We start from the raw sequence: 18,155 nt of genomic DNA, 5'->3' as shown, positions 1-18,155 counted from the left end.
CAGCATCACTTCCTGGAAAATCTCTCAGAGCTGTGAAAGGACAGTAGGAGGGTCTAAGGTTTTTCCATGTGTTTGTGTTTTCCTGATGCAACTTTATTTAATTTCAACTTACAATAATTTTAGGGTCTAATACTAATAGTGTGTTAATATCCGATCCTAAAACAGGCCATGTGTTTGTAGTAATAGACACTATATCAAATTAGCGTGCAGTCTATACACATATGGTTGAATTTGCTTTTTAAAATTGTATTTAAATTAGGTTGCTCTCAGACGCATGCTTGCAATTTGTCAAATGCTGCCAATGCACTTTAATGTGACCGGCTTAAATGACGAACCCCTGTGTTATCTGCTTATCCATCTGATAACCACTTCTGTGTGACTGCTTAACCTGATTGCTGATAAGTGAAGATGTATTACAGGAAGATACCCTGGGGATGCTGAACTTGCAGGGCCCCGTCTGAGCCTCATGCTCTCTCTCCTGACTTAGATACTACTCCTAATAGTCTACTCCAATCAGCAATCAGGTTACTCTTTAGTTGTTTTAACCCATATTTCCTTGTTTTTGATGGTAACAGCAGGTGTTCTGCCTGCTTTCATTTTATTGATAATAACTGTTTTGTTTTGTTTTTTCTTCTTAGTCTCCTTATTTAACTTGGGCACTTTTATTGTTACTGCCCCACATCTCAGGCCGGCAAAGTATAGAGTAAGAGAGCATGAAGGCTATGAAGTTAGTAAGACATGGTAGAGTAGCCGGGTGTGTACACGACTTCCACATGGGAGAGTGGGGTTTGAATCCCATTCAAGTTACTGGGAGGGGCTGAAAACTTACATTGGTTGCCATTTTTTTGACACTGTGCAGATTAAACCCATGCTGATTCCCACAAAGCATAGAGAAAACCCTGAATTCACTGGAACCCACATCTAATAAGCAATCCATGTGTGGACTTGCACACGAGATAACTCACACATGCTCGCGGTGGCAGTCTATGATCTCGTCTCTAATGGCGTCTTGGTCGGGCAGATACTTATTGTGAAGGAGGTGCTGCCAGCTCTGGGTCTCATCGAAGTCTCCGATCTCAGCTGGTGGAGGGAAAAGAAAATGGATATTTATTTAAAGTGAGGACGAGGAAGGTTAGGAGCTGATTAAAATAAAGATGCAGAGTGTTGAGGAAAAAAAAGAGTTAAAAGGCCTTTTCCTCATCCACAAACCAACCTTGGCCACTCTGTTGTAGATGAAGTGTGCTGATGCATGCGTCCCCATCTGTTTTATACCAGCAGCACCCCCATATACTGTACTGCCTGCAGGTGCACATACGGGCTGAGCACTGACAGTTGCTATGACAACTGAGCAATATCCTTCAGTATACAGCGCTGTACCTTAGCAGCATCTGAGACGGAGTCAAGATCCTATATCCTCCATTTACAGAGCTGAGGTACAACGCTCGTTGTGACGAATCGCGACCATAAAGTCTGCATCCTGTAGACGACCACATGCTCACACTTCATTCAACTATAACGCTTACAATTATAAATGAGAGGTGATTGAGATTGTAATGCTATGGTGGTTCCCGTTGGTATTACTGTAAGTGTTGAAGGAGGCTGTTTTGTATTTATGTTCGTTGTCATTTACTTGGTATAAAACACAGTAAGTGGTGCTGAAATTACCCCCACAGGGAATCTCTGTAATGAATCTGTTGATTTACAGTCAGTCATCTACATAAGCAAAGCATTTACATTATAATAGAACCTTCACAGAGGCCAAAGATCTTTTCAGACAAGGAAATTTTAGTAACTATTAAAAGCTATCTGCATATGAATATGCAGTATCTGCAGGCAACTGACCCCTCAGATTTAAGCAAGCAAGAGGGGCCATATCTGGTGAAATGCAGTCAGCTACTGTCTGATGATGAGCAGACTGTCAATGTGTACTCATTGACAGATGACAGCGAAAGCCCCAAAATATCAGCAGTTGTCCTGGAGGCACCAAAGGATAGCTGATGACTTCAGAGACGGTGAAGAATCCAACACCTCTCAACATGAAAGGCATTTACTGGGTGGCACAATGGCCTTTAGCCTGGCATCTGTCATGTGATGAACGAAAGGAAGCTGTGAGTAACAAGAGTGCTCTTTCCTGCCTTGAAAGGCTTCATCACTTCCACCCACTTTGCTGCTAAAGCGTTAATGAATAACCCAAGTAACCATCCATCGATTGGCTTCCACTTATCCTTTTCAGGGTCACGGGGGGCACTGGAGCCTATCCCAGCTGTCATAGGGCGAGAGGCAGGGTACACCCTGGACAGGTCGCCAGTCTGTCGCAGGGCCAACACACAGGGACAGACAACCAGTCGCACTCACATTCATACCTAGTGACAATTTGGATTATCCAATTAACCTATCCCCACAAGCTGCATGTCTTTGGACGGTGGGAGGAAGCCAGAGTAACCGGAGGGAACCCACGCAAACACGGGGAGAACATGCAAACTCCACACAGAAAGACCTCGGCCTGATGGTGGAATTGAACTCAGGACCTTCTTGCTGTGCGGCAACAGTGCTAACCACCGTGCCACCGTGCTGTCAAGTAACCAGTGTGCAGGTTTCTGCCTTTTTATTCGGTCCGACAGCTCTCAGACATCAAATTACGTTCAGGCTCAAGTTTAATTTATTCCCGTTTAATTTGCATACATGCTTTTTGCAAAGCATGGATTTTAATTTCTTCTTTCCCCCCCTCTACACTGATGCAAATTAAAAATTAAAGTTATACGAATCAATACAGTTGCTGTGATTATTAATGATTACCCTGAACTGTGAAGGCAAAAAGGAACCTCAACAACCTCTGCATATTTTAATTAATTGTTTTCCAGTCATCGACTGCTGTTATGATTTGATGACATTCACAGCATGTCAAAATCATCTAAAAAGGGACTCATTTGTGTGCTTCAGCGCCTTCCAAACATCAGATTCTTGAATACTTTTCGTGTTAAAACTCACACTGAATAATGTGGGAGACCATGAGAGCGGCGCTCGTGTCGTTGCAGATCAGACGACCACAGGCCAGGTCGCGTTTAATCTGTAGGGCAAACAGATACCTGGAGGAAAAATAAACAAACAAACAAAAAAATAAAGAGATTGTGGGGATGGAGGAAAAGGAAGATGAAAAACAGAAGTTTGGGGAAGGGTTACAGGGGTTAATGCACACTCCATAAACGCAGCAACTTACAATGTTAGAGCCAATCTCATAACCATTAAAGTGATGGCATTTAGAGAGAAACCCTGTGTATGCCCGCTGCTTTGCATCTACTGCCTTTAAACTGACCCTAATTGCGGGTTTTGTTAATCATTATACAGGCGGCTACTTACGCCATGATGAGGGCTTAATGAGAGTCACAGACACAAGCATGTGCACCCGTGTATGCACATGCTGCCGGGCTGTGATGTCACATTTTAATTAAGAAAGCCCAACAACGACAGTGGGAGGCTTAATAAAAGGAAAAAAGCCTGTAGGCAACATCACCCTGTAGGAGCACGCCAGAATTCAATGTAAACGGCATCACCGGAAAAAGTATTCAAGGTCCGCATGTTCATGTCCCACAACCTTTAAACCTGATTCGCTGCCTTTCTATTCACTGTATGTGGGCAAACAGTTGACTGCATTCAGAGTGAATCCATGTGAGAGTGTGATCAATGATCTGAGGCACCTTTTAATGTAAAATCCAATTCAACTGTTTTGCTGCGTGATTACCTCGCTAGCAAAGTTAATGAGGCTTTCAGTGCAGAATGTTATTACACAAGAAAGCTGCACTTATTTAGACTGAAAAACATCAGGTCAATCCAGCGGCCTTGACCATACTGGAGTAGCACTGTTATTGGGAGCAGATCCCATTTCTGATTTCAATTCAATTTTATTCTCACCCCCTGAAGAGAGAAGGTACATAAGGTACAGCCCTCTGTATCTTTAGCACCATTATTACATCCATACAATATTGATTGTAAATAAGGTTAGCACGTTGTTAAAGCAGGCCATACAAAAGGCGTCATACGTTTTACTAGTACCTACCATCACGAGCAGATCACTTGTGATGGTAGGTACTAGTAACTACTGGATAAGTTAAAACTTTATACTACCCACAATCTTTCCATGGATTGTCTTCAAACTTCACAAGAATACACAAGGCTTCAGGGGTCATGATGACCAAGGTTGACTAAGCATTAGACCTTGACCTTTTTGTTAGCACCCAAGGTCAAAGCTTTTGTTGTTGTTGATATGCTCTCTCGAGTGCTCTGGTTTATACAGCACCAAAAACATAAATGTCACACAACCGGTTGGGGGTGAAGATTCAGTAATCAGCAGCTAATAGGAGGTTAACAGCTTGATATACACACAAGGAAGCCTTTCTTCCATCTGTGCTTACATTACTCATCAAAGGAAACACTGACAGCGGCAACACTGTGGGAGCCAAACAAAAGGGGAAAAGAAACAACTATGTGTCTACTTCATGTTCGTCCACTGACACAATCAGAGATGATATGAGGTCAGTGGAATAATCTCTCCTACTTTTATCTACAGTGAGCTGGTGACAGGAATCAATAGTAAGATGTAGGATTTCACTACAGTGGGTATAACTATAACTTTATTTCTACAGGTAACTTTAGTGCTTCCTGATTTGCCATCATCTCAAATTAACCCTCTCAGGCTCAAATTAAACTTTTTGTTGCTAATGCACAACCAAGTCCTGCAGTGGTACTTCTGAGTAAAAAAACCTCATAAAATATGTATGTGGGGTAATCAGGTTGTTAGTTTTTAACTGTTGCAAATCGGCAACGCCTGCCTCGAGAGGGTTGAGCCCAGCTGGGTGACTGTAGGAGTGTCAGCACCATGGGAAAAATGTGGAAGGTCAGATAATTGTCCTATTTATGTTTTAGCCAAGTGACCGAGAATTTCTGCTGTAGCGTGTGTCCTAAATCAGCTCCGACAAACAGAAACAGTCCAGAAGGGTCCCGCTAGGCTCCGTCACACTAAACTAAACAAGAAGGTGGACTTGATGGTCTGCAGATAACGCTACACTTTTTAAACAAAGGACAGAGGGAATAGGTGGGAATCAGGACCAAAAAAAAGAGATTGGTTTTCCAGATAAAAATGGATCTTCCAGGGTTAAACTATGATTAAAAGGCCAGAAGTGGTCAGACCATTCATCTTCTTTCACTTCCTTTCAGCTGGCTTGGAATACCAGAAGGTTTATTGAGCCTTGTTCCCAGATGACAAAAATATGTTTGGGTCCAGAAAAGACAAAACGGCTTATTTGATGTCAGGCATATAAATGTGTTATAAATGCTAAGGGTCTGACCAAAAACAACAACAGGCAGACAACAAGAAATATACAAGACTTCTGCCTCATGTTTGGATGCAGCTGTAAATCATAAATTGTTCTTAAGAATTCCTGGTGAAGGACTGAAATCACGCTGACCAGACAGGAAACCAAATGCTGAACAGCATGTCTTTTAATTTGGGAGCTTCTTCTTCAGATAGGTGTGGTTTCTGTGCGGGGAAGACCTACCGAGTCAGCTCCTCCATGAGCTGCGTGTGGTCAGGAGGGAAGAACTTCACCACAAAACGAAGGATGGTGTTTTTAGGCCCTGGAGGAGGGAAATAACGGGATGTGGTTAGGAAGAACGAGACAGAGTGGAGAGATGCAGAAAGGCTGCAGAGGAAATATCCGTTTACTACTATTAGTGGGAGTGTCTAATGTCTGAGTTAAGAAGAGTTTGGATTTGTGTTTTAGTTTGAAGCACAGAGGCGTTTGAAGGATGAAAGACGGGATGGGATCTGAGAGTGACTTACGTCTGATCTGCTTCAGTGTCGGCTTCAAAAGATCCAGCCACACCTGCGGGCATCAGGGAACAGCTTTACTTTCATTAGTGTCTTAAAGACAGATACCTGATTTTCATCTCTAGCTACAAAAATGATTCATTTTCAACTAATGTGCATGTTTGTTCCAGCTGTGAGAAAAGAGATCATTTCACTGGAAATATTAAAGACTTTAGTGAAACCTGAGGTCCTACGTGTAGCAGACACCACCTGATAATTACTAACCTTTAAACTCCTGTATCTATTTATTTTATCTCATTTATTTTCCTTCAAACGGTTCAGTTCATGGGTCCACAGTTCATAATAATTCCCAAATCTGCTGGACACTTACTAAAAAGAGAGCTATTTTCAGCTATAATTTGTTAATGGAAGGAAAAGCAGAATTTCTTTCAAAGAAAATACGTTAAAACTATTATATCAATTAAATTAATTAAAATAACATATATTCATTCTTCTCCTGTTTAAAAAAAGCACTGCACATTTGCTTTGGACATTTTTTAATGTGCATTTACTAAATGACTGGTCCATGCTCATGCTACAGTAATGTTTGGTCTGTGACTTTAGTGCACTGTTAGGTGGCTGCCAGGCAACATGACATGTTATCATATATCATACATAATTCAAGGTTTGTGGAAATAATTGAGATGTTGCTGAAATGATATGATGCTTTTGCAAGGCACATACTTCTGCAGAAATGCTACAAATGCACAAACTTAGCAAAACATTGTCACCAAAGCATTTTTTGTGGATATAACTTACATATCACTGTTGTGAAATTAAAATAATGTGATGCTTATCCAAGGTGTTACGGTGCCTAAATGCTACAAACGGGTCATCTTGACCTGATCATAGGTGGTTACCAGGCAACAAGATTACGTTATTATGTAATGATATAGATAAGAACTTTCAGGGGTCTAAGATGTACCTGTGTGCCAGTTTTGGCTGCTCAACTCCCGATGGTGTAGGAGGAGCTCACAGATACTGGGTGAAACCAGTCTTTTATATTTCTATAACAAATGCCAAGAGAAAGGAAAGTGAAAATACCCAAAAAAGTCCTTATTTGGGGTTTAGCAGTAGCTGAAGCTCAGAACTGTATTAGCACAAAAGATACTGTTGAATATGATGGCAGTGTTATGATGGCTACATTGTAAGCAGATTCAGTGTGAATGTCTTTGATATATAGCGATGTTTCAATGCGGGCGATCTGCTTGACGGACAGCCTCATTTGTTATGTGCATGTGGGTCTGCTTTCTGAGTATTTGTCTTGACAAAGTTGTAACCATTTCTTCAGCATTACATCATTTGTTCCACTGATCCACTTCAAAACAACAGCTCTCATGCCCGAGGCACTGGTAAGCACAGCGACTGCCTGTGTTTAGATACATTAAAGAGCTTGTGTTCATGTGTTTCGACAGAATGGATCAGTCCATCTCTGAGTTACAGGCTTACTGTTGTCTTGCAGCAAAATTCTTCTTTATTACAAGTTTTTTTAAATTTAATTAATTGCATTAATAGAAAGTGAAGTAAACAAAACGATTAAAACTATAGACAGCCCCAGTAACATACAGCAAGTCTACAAAACACTATACAGCGAGCTGCTGCTTTTTGGAGCATAGAAAACCTAAATCCAGGTCATTTATATCTGAAACACTTCTCACACAAGAGTGGTTACAGAAAAAGAAAAATATTTTATTTATTTGTGAAGTTTCTCTCCCCTGCTCTCTGTTTCACCATGTCCTCAGCCTACACACACACACACACACACACACACACACACACACACACACACACGCCAGTGTGATAAAGCTTTCCCAAGTGTTTGTTAACATAAAAATGAAGAGCATGACTTTCTTCCACATTTGTCTTTGACAAACCAAAGAGCGCCAAGGGGGAAACACAGAATGCGAAGTTTGTTGCAGAGTTTCCCTAAGGCACCTCAAACACCTCTATTATATGACTGAGCCCAACCTCAACCACACACGCTGTGTACCCATGTGATTAAAGCTAAAGTTAGCCTGTGGCAAGTGAGAAGGAAGTTTTAATTTGAGACATTTTCCTAGTTAGCATAGATAAAAAATGGTTTTAAACAACAGATATGAGCTAAAAGTACTTAAAGGTACTCCATGGTGCAATATGTGTGCATCTTACTGTCATCTTCCGCTGGTCCTGGTACTCCAGTCCAAAATAGTCTCCCTCAACCAGGTTGAGATGGGCACAAACCAGGTCAAACAGCACTTTGCCTGGTGAACGTTGCTAGAAAAGAGAGAGAAAAAAAAGATTCAAATAAAGGAAACTGAAGAACACAGCTGGCCAGAGGAGGAAAGTCAGGTGCATACATCAGGCGAGTGCTGATAATGGAATTGATTTTTCAACTTTAAAGTGCCTTAATATCAGAAGTCTCCACATTTATCTTTTATCTTTCAATAGAATATCTCGAAAGATTGTGAGTGGTTCCAGTTTTCTAAAACTTCTCATCTCACCAACAAACAGCTGACCTTTAACCTGATGTGAAGCCTCAGGCGGATGTCTAATGAACAGTTTGAGGTCGGAGATTAAGCTGGAAGCATTGAGAAATAAGAAAAATGCCTCAGGAGAAGTGTGCAAGTGAGTAGCAACACAACACCATCAGCTTTGCTCTGTTTAATGATGAACTGGCAGAGGAGGGAAAGCACTGTTCAATTAGTTTACTTCATCAGTAGTACAAGCCTCATGAATCTGAGATTCACTGGATTCCACCAAAAAACATGAGAGCCAAACGTGAGGCTAAAATAGTCAGGCACGGAAACCCAAAATTAGCCCAGAATCCTTTTCTCTATGCAGTTCACTACCCTGCCATTCTGCATAGCTGTTGAAAAGTTACAGCGTACTATTATGCATTCTTAAGTTGCTTTAGTTAGGTTAATATGCAGTTAGAAAGGCACACATTCCTTACTTTGACAGGCACACACACAACCAATGACACATATTCATCTAAATCATGAGAACTGCACTTTAAGTCAACACTCAATGCTTCACTAGGAGACAAAACATAGAGCGTGGATGCTCTTAAAATCGGGAGAAGGTAGTGGGTATGCGTGTGTGTGTGTGTGTTATGTCCATTTCTCTCTGCAATGATGGTTTGATCATTTTCCTACACCAGCAACAAATATTCCCAAGCAAATTAAAAGATAAGGAAAAAAAAGGGAAGGACAAGAAGAAAAATCCAAAGTAAAAGAGCAAAATTGAAAAATAGGCTCAAAATTTATACCCAACACACTTTCAAAGTTTACTTAATTTCCTTCCATTAATTCAATTCAATTCAGCCTTATTTATAGAGCAAAAAATTACAAAAAAAACAGTCGCCTCAAGGAGCTTTATAATGTAAGGTACAGACCCTTCAATAATACAAAGAAAACCCAGACAATCAAATGACCGTCAATGAGCACTTGGACACAATGGGAAGGAAAAACTCTCTTTTCACAGGAAGAAACCTCCAGCAGAACCAGGCTCCGGGGGGGGTGGGGCCATCTGCCACGACCATTTTTAAGTGCTGAGCGCCTACATCATTTTGCAGTTAAAACATCATCCTGCAGCAACAACATCACAGTTTCTGGAGGAATTTCTATTTTTCTGTTTCAAATCTTTGAGATTCTGTCTTGTTAATGTGAATTAATTTGTTGCAACAGTTTGACCACTAAATAAACAGTTATTTGCTGTATTATTGCAAACAGATTGAAAGATATTTCCAACTGAACCCAATTCAAGTGCAAACTGATTTCAAACTGACTCCATCTTTTTGCTGTTTTTCTACCAACTCGATGAACCAAAGTAGCTTTGAGGAAGGCAACTGCCTGAGCGATCACAGACCTGATCCACATCTTGAACACAATCACAGTAATTTTGGCCTCCAACTACTTTTCTCTAGTGTTACCATAGCATAATGCATCAGACTGATCTAAATATGGTAGATGTACTGTCACTTATACGAAACTCGTTAGACACATTTTACAATTTGCAGACTTGTATCCAAAAGAGTCACGCCTATAAAATTTAAACTCTGATTCCAATTTGGCTTTGACCTCGTATTACACATGTGCTGCTCTCTGTAGGACACTCAAAACACTTGTAAACTCATCTTCTACCAGGACATTTAAGCGGGCGAGTGGGGGCTGAGTAATTAATACAATTTAGTTTGTTATGATTTTTGCTTCCAGCAATAACGGAAACAAGATAATACAGCTAAAAGGATGACTCTGCTGCATTCATTCAGTGGTTATGCAATGTTTTGTTTCTTTACAGCAGTGCACTTTTGTCCCTCTTTGAAAGCTGAAACTTCTTCACCGTTTAGTTCAGACTGAGCCAAGACATTCTGGGGAAAAAACAAAGCCTTTGATGAGCAGATTTATTTAAGGGCCCTAAAGCTCTAATCATTGTAGGTGAACCAGTGGAAACCCTAGTCGTGCTCCCTGTGGCTCCTGTGGAGGTCATGTGAGGAAAGTGAGCCTGCTGCCACCTGGGCCTCCATCTGTGCCCTGCAGGTGCACTTGCAAGGTAAGCTTCAAGGTCAAAAACACTCCACCACCCATCTACATATTTGGTTTTTGATTGGTTGGAGTTTGGTCTAAAATTAAAATTTAGTGGTGGTATAAGGCACTTCAATAACAGAATGTTTCTAAAGTTGACTAATGATTAATCATCTAAAAATGAGCATGACCTCAATAATAAACAAAATAATCAGGATTAACATTTCTGGCACAATCAGTTTGTTGTGGTGGTGTTTTTAACCATTTAAATGCTTTTATTTATGTCAAGCATTTTTTTTCTTAGTGTTGTACTCTTTGGACCTCTGTACAGATAATGTGCGCTTACAAGGAGGACAAAGTATTAGAAGTAATAATCTTCCTGACACAGCAGAGGCTTTGTACTTTAAAAGTACATATAAACACATATATTATGCTGTAGGTGGAAAGGAAAATATAGAGGAGGAGTCAGAGCTCTGAAGGTCAATATGAGAGCCAAGTCTGTCAACATCTGGCTACCGCATGTGTCCGACCGGTCTGTGGGGACACACTGTAGTTACACCGAACATGTCGGTTCCAGACATGGACACAGTCTGCTGCTAGATATTGAGGACTCGTAGTGAATGTATGTATGTTTTCACAGAGAGAGTGACAGATGTCACAGCTCATGGTTTGGACAGGATTCAGGCATGTTCAGTGGTAATCTTGGTTTTAAAGGGGGGTAGGAGGTGGACAAGTCTGGAGAGAAAAATCCACCCTCCTCTTTCTTTCTTCTCAACATGTAGCCAGATATGTGTTTCTGTTCTTCACTCCTATGATTGATCTTAACCACTCAGCGCTGCCTGTTTGGTTTGTCTGCAGCAGCATTTGTGAAACAGCTATTTGCTTTTAATTTGACCATTTTCTCTTTTTTCTCTTGTGTTATTTTCTCTAATGCGCTCCATTAACTAAAAACATCCATGGAATCTCCTGCACAAAATTTTAAAAATATGGGGTCCAGTTTTCTGCAGTGCAGAGCAATGTTGGGTTTGGAGGAGACGCAGGAGTTTTATTATGTGATCCAAGAAACACTCAGCACAGTGAACCACATACTGGTAAGTATGGAGTTGGAGATTTAGACTTAACCAAGGGTTTTGAACCTTTTGAAACAGGGTGCAGCCTCTCCTCTTAGGGCAAAACTATCCAAGTGAAATCAAGACTAAATTCCAAGTATGCTTTGGAAAGAAGCAATTTCCTCCAATATCAGCAAACTCCTCTCCAATAACTACTGTAAGCCAGTGTACATGCACTGTAATACAACACACTGGAATGCAGATGGGAATGTCAGTGATCGAGCAGAGGTGAAATGCGTATATATCAATACCAGTTATAATAACAGGGCTCACATGTCTCTTCTTACATATCTTCAGTTTCAACAAAGCAGCGAGTTTCATTAACCAGTTTGTATTCTGTTTTCTGTCAAAACAGTTAGCCGGCACTCGAAAGAAATCCCCAATGTAACTTAAACGGTAAAAAAAAAAGAGGAGCTGGAATTAAAAGGTGATCGCTAAAGCGCTGGGAATCGAGGAAAACAGGATGCCAAACCCGATAGGCGCGGTCAGACTCAGCTCTTTTTGGGCACTGAAGCAAACCTCTAAAAACAACATGCAGTAGCAGGCAAACTTCACTAAACCTGGTCCACAGAGTACTGAAAGAAGCCGGTTTCAGACTTCAAAGTTGTATGCAGAAGGGGGGAACGTTGAGAGCTCTGTTAAATCCAGTTCCAAGGTTATCAAGAATTTCTTGTCTTGTTTACTGTAGATTTTCATGGTGTTTCACTTTCATTCACTTGTTTCAGATGTAGGAAGCAAAAGCGGAAAGTGGGATAAAGCAAAACAAAACTCTGAGGGAATCAACTGTCAGTGTGAAGCCTGACAAAGGCACTGCTGCATTTTCATGAGATCAAATGGTTTTTAAAAGACGAATATAGCCACTGATTTGATGATTGCAGCCATCTTGGCCTTTCTGAAACTGGATGTGACCACCATATTTGTACACAAGGGGAGTTTCAAAGTTTGCAAAACTAGCCAACTTTGATAACAAGGTGCATCTGTACTTCACTGTGTTTATGTTTCTCATGTGACTCAAGAGTTTTTCGCCACATTGAACGTAGCACCACCACCGGTTGCTATGGAAAAATTGTATAAAAAGTGTATTCCCTGACTTGTCGGTAGTGACTCTTGGAGGTGGTTTCTGGCCATCGCTGGGTCAAACAGATTTCAAAGAAGGTGCTGCACCAAAATTCTTTTAATTATCACTATGGTTGCTAGTGGATTGTCACAGTTGCCTACAGTTTATCATGTTTCATGTCTTTTGAAAAAGAATTGGCTACAGAGCAGAGGTATAACTTTGAAGGCAACCCCAGCTCAGAAAGTTGTTTGGAGACAAGTCCGTCACTAGGATTCAAATTATGACCACAGTAATACTCTAACAACCAAAGCGACCACAAGGAGGTTTTTGCCAACTTGCTGGTGAATTTTCTCAAGTGATGGGTGGTTCCCAGCAGGTCTGTAGGCCTGTGTGATGGAGGCTTTAGCAATCATTTTCCTTACAGTTGCCATCGGCCTCGTGGAACCACTCACAGCAGGTTGGAACATTAATTTTTCTCTCATTTAGGTGGTTGCCAGTTACTGGAGCCTTATTCAAGTAATCCTCCCCTGTCCCCATGATTGTTACATGTCCAAAATGGTGTATAGGTTATAGACATGTGGTTAATGGTCACATGTCTACAAAACCTCAATATTAAATTGGATGTTAATTTTGGCTAGCAAAACGAAACAGACTTAAAACAATATAAACGCATCCACAGAGAAACCGAACTTGGATTGGGCTTTAGTACAACTAAACACTGGACGTGACAAAAAATTATGTTATTCAGTGTGGTTACTGTTTTACTGCATACAACTTTAACAGCCAAGTTAAAAACAAAACACAAAAACCAGAATCCCTGAGAGTCCCAATTTCTTTTGCACCAGGCTGTAAACATGTTTATTTCTGCTCTAAAGCTGAGACTAAAAATTGTAGTCCGTGAGGCTTGACTTTTCCAAGAGGTCTAAAGTGTGCTGCTTTTTTCAAGGCAAATCTTCTGTTTAAAAATAATATCCATAAATACAGGAAAAGGAGAAACTCTAGATTAAACAGTCAAAACACCATAAAAGCTTCAGCTAGTGTTAAATGATAAATTCTAGCATTACATACCATTTTAGTATTAAATTTTTACTCTTAGTTCTTGGAATTACTAAAATAATCCAAGTTCTCTAAAGAGGCTTCAACTCTAGAAAGTGGTACTTAAAAATTGAATAGTACAGCCAGTTCTCATGACCTCCTCTGATCTTGGCAACAGTCTCAGCAGAGGAAATGGTCATCCAGCTGAGGTCAAACATACAGCAAGAGAAGAGAAATAGGCTTTGTGTCATACAAAGCAATGTACCGAGATAGTGAGGATGATAACAACAGAGGACCTCAAGGCAAATCAAGTTCGTAGTTTGTTTCTTTTTTCTTTTATAATTTTTTTTTCTCTTTTGGTCGGGGTCTAAAAATAAGTATGTTGAAATCATCCAACTGAAGAGAGCAGACTGGCCACTGCAGAGCTCAGACTGAGATCCTTTCACTTCAAATCACAATCAGTTCATTCAGCTTCTCCCATCAATGGGGCGTTCTCTGTCTGCCAGAAACACACAAAGAAGCACATTTTTATCATACTTTATGCTGGGCTATAATTTTGCTCTGATCCATCAGACAATCAGATACACAATGATGTAAACCCACAAATATGTGATGCATTAATGAATATAAATATCCTCCAACTCCAGACACCAAAATTCAACCTGTGGAGGCCAGTGTCATGTTGCTTAAGGTTTTTTTTTTTTTTTTTTTTAAACTCAGCTCCCTTGTAGGGCCATACATCAACATGGCTTTTCTCATTTAAGATAATTAGAGGTCCAGCAGCATGCTCCACCAACCTAAGTGCCCATCCACCAGTACACTGGTGCTGGATTCTAGCTTCAAGTCTGACGGGTATCATTCAACCATCCAAGCGAAAAGAAAAAAAAATGTTTAAAAAAAAAATCTCAAGAAGTCGTTACAATAGCTCTCTAATGTTTGCTATGCACCTTCTTGCTGTGTTAAAATGTAGCTAATGAGGGAAAAAAATTTAATTATGCGAAGCAAAAAAAAAAGAAAGGAAAAAAAAAGAAAGAAAGAAAGAAAGAAAAAGATTTTCCATCAAGTGCGTGTCACGAGAAAAGGTCAATGAAACACAGAGGCCTGTCTGCAGCTGTGTGCCGACTGCTTCCTCTTTCTGTTTACCTTTCTTTAGATGACTCAGGCTCTTTTTTGTGCAGCAAACTACACACAAATTATAGAGCCGCCCCTTAGAAAATATAAAAAATAAAAGATGTGTGTTAGGGGGTTGCGTGTCACACCCGAGCATAAAAATATCTATTATGGTCTGCTTGCAGGATGATTGTGGTGAATCCCATTCAGTGAAGGAGTATAAACAAGGCTAGAGTCAGCAAGAAGTACCTGAAACCCAAAGGCAGGCACTTACAACTTGGTAGTTTGAACTTTAAAAAAGTTGCTTGGACTTGGAACTTATTTCTGTGTCTTTTGGATTTCCTCTGGAGTCGCTCCAGCGCTTCTCTAGTGTCCAGACTTCAGTTAGGCTCTCTGCCTATCAGGAACACTTGCCAATAAGCAGGCCTGTCTGTGCGCCTTCCAGCCAAAAAGACACCCTCACTGTAACCCAGCAAAGTCTTCAGCCAGCTAAAATGCACTTCCTCTCCCACTCCCTCGCTACATTTAAACCAAGACTCCTCTCATGCCACAAGGTCAGAGTCTGGCTAAACTGGGCTGTGGTATATCAAAGTAATTGTTCGCTTTTCTCCTATCCAGTCGTCCTTTAGCCCCTTGAGGCCAATAGCTGAGAAAACCTCTATACATTTCACCAGATATTTTTTCTGTGCAATTTTACTCTCCTTTTATTTTTACTGTCTCTCCTTGGCTGAAGCTCTCTTTGTGTTAGAGGTTAAAAGTTAATAAGAAAGCATAAATTATTGTTCCCTGGAGCAAGTCAAAGAACAAAGAAAGGATGCAGATCACTAAATTAGCCAAGCAAACAAACAACCAAACCCCAAACAACTCAATTTAACAACTCCAGCCAGTTACCAATAACCAAGGGCTTAAAATATGACTTTAGCTAACTGTCCAATGCGTATCTCTCTGCCCGATCCTCTAAAATCTAAAGTTAGCCTTTCATTTACAATAAAGAAAGTCTATGAGACATTAAACCAGCTGATTTTATTATTTATCGTCCAGTTTTCCCTTCACTCTCTCTTTCAGCTTTTTCCCCCCCCCCAAAATACCCTGCAACACATGGCCAAGGCAAATATTCTCACCATCTGCCATGGCGTGCTGAGGGTTTACAGAGAATCCCACAGCGCCATTGATGCAAATGATCTATGAAACCTAGGGGGAAAAAAAAGAGAAAGAAACAATGTATGGACACAGGTTTTGTTTGGCTGTGATAAATTGTAATGTCTGCAGAACAACTGCTTTACTTAGAAGGTTTAAATTTACACTTGCCAAGGGAATTTATAGCATTTTATAACTCATCAGGCTTTCCGGAAATTAAAAATGAAGATTTCCCATTATCCAGGTCATAATTGCACATATGCACGAAACTAATGAAAAAGACTCAGGGCAAACTGTCATAAATTATGGGAATGTTTGAAAGTTCCTCTTCTATGTAGTCTTAGTCTGGTCTGAAGCAGTCTGACTAATGTTAACAGGGATGAAAACCAGATGGGTGAGAGTGATGATAAGAGCTTTGCAGGGGGAAAGACCAGGAAGAAAAAAAGAAAAAACAAAACAAAACACACCTCAAAGCTACTCAGTTTCTTCCTTCAGGCCCCTGCTATGAATTACCAGCAGGGATCTATCTAGCTATGTGCTTTTAAAGGTAAATGAGAAAAACTGTGCTCATACTCGTGTGAAATTTACTCTAAAAGCAGCTTTTTTAGGGAAAAGAAAAAAGTGACAGAGGGAGGGGGAAAAAAAGGAGAAATCCCATAGAGAGTGCCAGAGAATTACCTGAACCTCAACTAACATTCCTTTCTGGCTCCGAGTACAAATACCATGCAGATATTTGAGCAATGATCTGTGTATGTTTTTTATTTTTCTTCATGGTGTTATCATGAAACTCCAGAGGCTTCGTACCAGAGAGCATGCTGCTCACTGCACATCAGTGGACCAAAAAGAAAGAAAGAAACAACAGAGAACAGAGATCGAGTTACAGCAACATGCAGCACAGCACATGCACAGAAATTACTCCAATGCTCAAGGGAAGTTTGAATCCAAAAGTGTTTATTTGCACACTGTCTTTCTCTACCAGTATGCATGCCAACATTTTGTCCAACCCATCCCCCGACCAGCTATTGGGACCATTACAAATGAGACTGGGTTTGTTCCCCAAGGCTCCAGATAATGTAATGTTTAGTGGCCTGTGCACATTTTGGGAAGGGACAAAGAATAGGATTCCAATAATTACATAGTTACACGAGTTGTCATACTGCCCACCGCCCTTTTTGTGTCTATTTACTTCGCACAACATGCCAACATATTGGGTATTCTTTACTACAGCTCAGAGAGTAAAAGGTGTGCGTTTATGACAAGTTACTGTCATTGATGCAGTCTGATAGTGAATAAGGCAATGACAGGGAGGTTTTGGGAGCAACCAGTATTTGCCTGTGACAGTCAGCAACTTCCAGGAAGCACTCTCATACCAGTACATATTTTTGCTTAATGATCAGAGGTTGGTCACATAGGAAGTTCTGGGACCATCGGGAGACTTGAATCAAGAACCTGATGCTCTGAGGCTTGGTGCTCACCATTAAGCAGGAATAACAATTGAAGATGCAAGGGTGGAGGTGTAAAAGAAAGTGTTATATGCTGTGTTTTTCTAGTCTTCCTGAGCATGTCCTTCTAGCAAATTGCAAATTGAAGCACAAATTGATAAGGTGGTATGACAAGGTTGATCCAACCTTGCAAAGTGAAATGATGTAGTTCCTTGACAAAAACCACAGTTTTTTTTTCCTACTTAGAGTTTTCTCTTATAATTTTAGCACATTCAATTTATTTTTAAGCTTAGAAATTCTGATTTTTTCCCTCAGAATGTTCCTGGAACCATAATTTCGTATTTTATCTTCAATGACACATATGTGTAATATAGTGCACAGGCTTGGTAGTCAATTTTTAACATGATGCACTAAAGCTCTTGCTACACTGCTATGCCAAAAGTAAATCTCCCTTTTAGCTACACCTGGAAGGTACTCAGTTTAATTTTTCAGTTGCATGGCAGGTATCGGCATTTAGTTTCCATATATCATATTTCACATCCAGTTGTGCACAGTCTCTGCCCACAGCACACGATCAGTAGCTTAACCTACTGGAAAGATGGCACAGCCAGTTCTTCATCATGGCCAGAAGGGAAAGGACTCTGGTTCCATGCACACACACACACACACACACACACACGCACACACGCACACACGCAGGCCTGCTGATTAAACAGCATGTTGCTGAATACCTGCCTGCATTGTCACTAGTAACAATAATGCACTGCAGGAAATCAAACTGGCAACAACCCTGCTGAGGGGTTGATGAAAATGCCTACAGGGCTACTAGGAAGACATGGCTTTGTCTCTTTATGCACTATTAATATATGTGTGTGTGTGTGTGTGTGTGTGTGTGTGTGT

General features: G+C 40.6%; 1 protein-coding gene across 1 annotated transcript in view; it reads right to left on the bottom strand.

The window, feature by feature from the left end:
- The window catches only part of LOC102194732 (FERM, RhoGEF and pleckstrin domain-containing protein 1-like), a 70,915-nt gene that overhangs the window by 28,913 nt on the left and 23,847 nt on the right, over positions 1–18,155 (bottom strand). The window contains exons 3-7 of the mRNA XM_005754305.1: positions 8,012–8,116; positions 5,837–5,879; positions 5,553–5,631; positions 2,989–3,086; positions 966–1,080 (exon numbers count right to left, since the gene is read on the bottom strand). Coding sequence (XP_005754362.1) covers positions 966–1,080; positions 2,989–3,086; positions 5,553–5,631; positions 5,837–5,879; positions 8,012–8,116 — 440 coding nt within the window. The remainder of the gene's footprint in view (positions 1–965; positions 1,081–2,988; positions 3,087–5,552; positions 5,632–5,836; positions 5,880–8,011; positions 8,117–18,155) is intronic.

This window comes from Pundamilia nyererei, unplaced genomic scaffold, assembly GCF_000239375.1.
Source record: "Pundamilia nyererei isolate P.nyererei 1_Seehausen unplaced genomic scaffold, PunNye1.0 scaffold00536, whole genome shotgun sequence".
NCBI classification, from domain to species: Eukaryota; Metazoa; Chordata; class Actinopteri; order Cichliformes; family Cichlidae; genus Pundamilia; species Pundamilia nyererei.
Note: the sequence above shows the minus strand (reverse complement) of the source record. Positions and strands in the feature narration are given on the sequence as shown.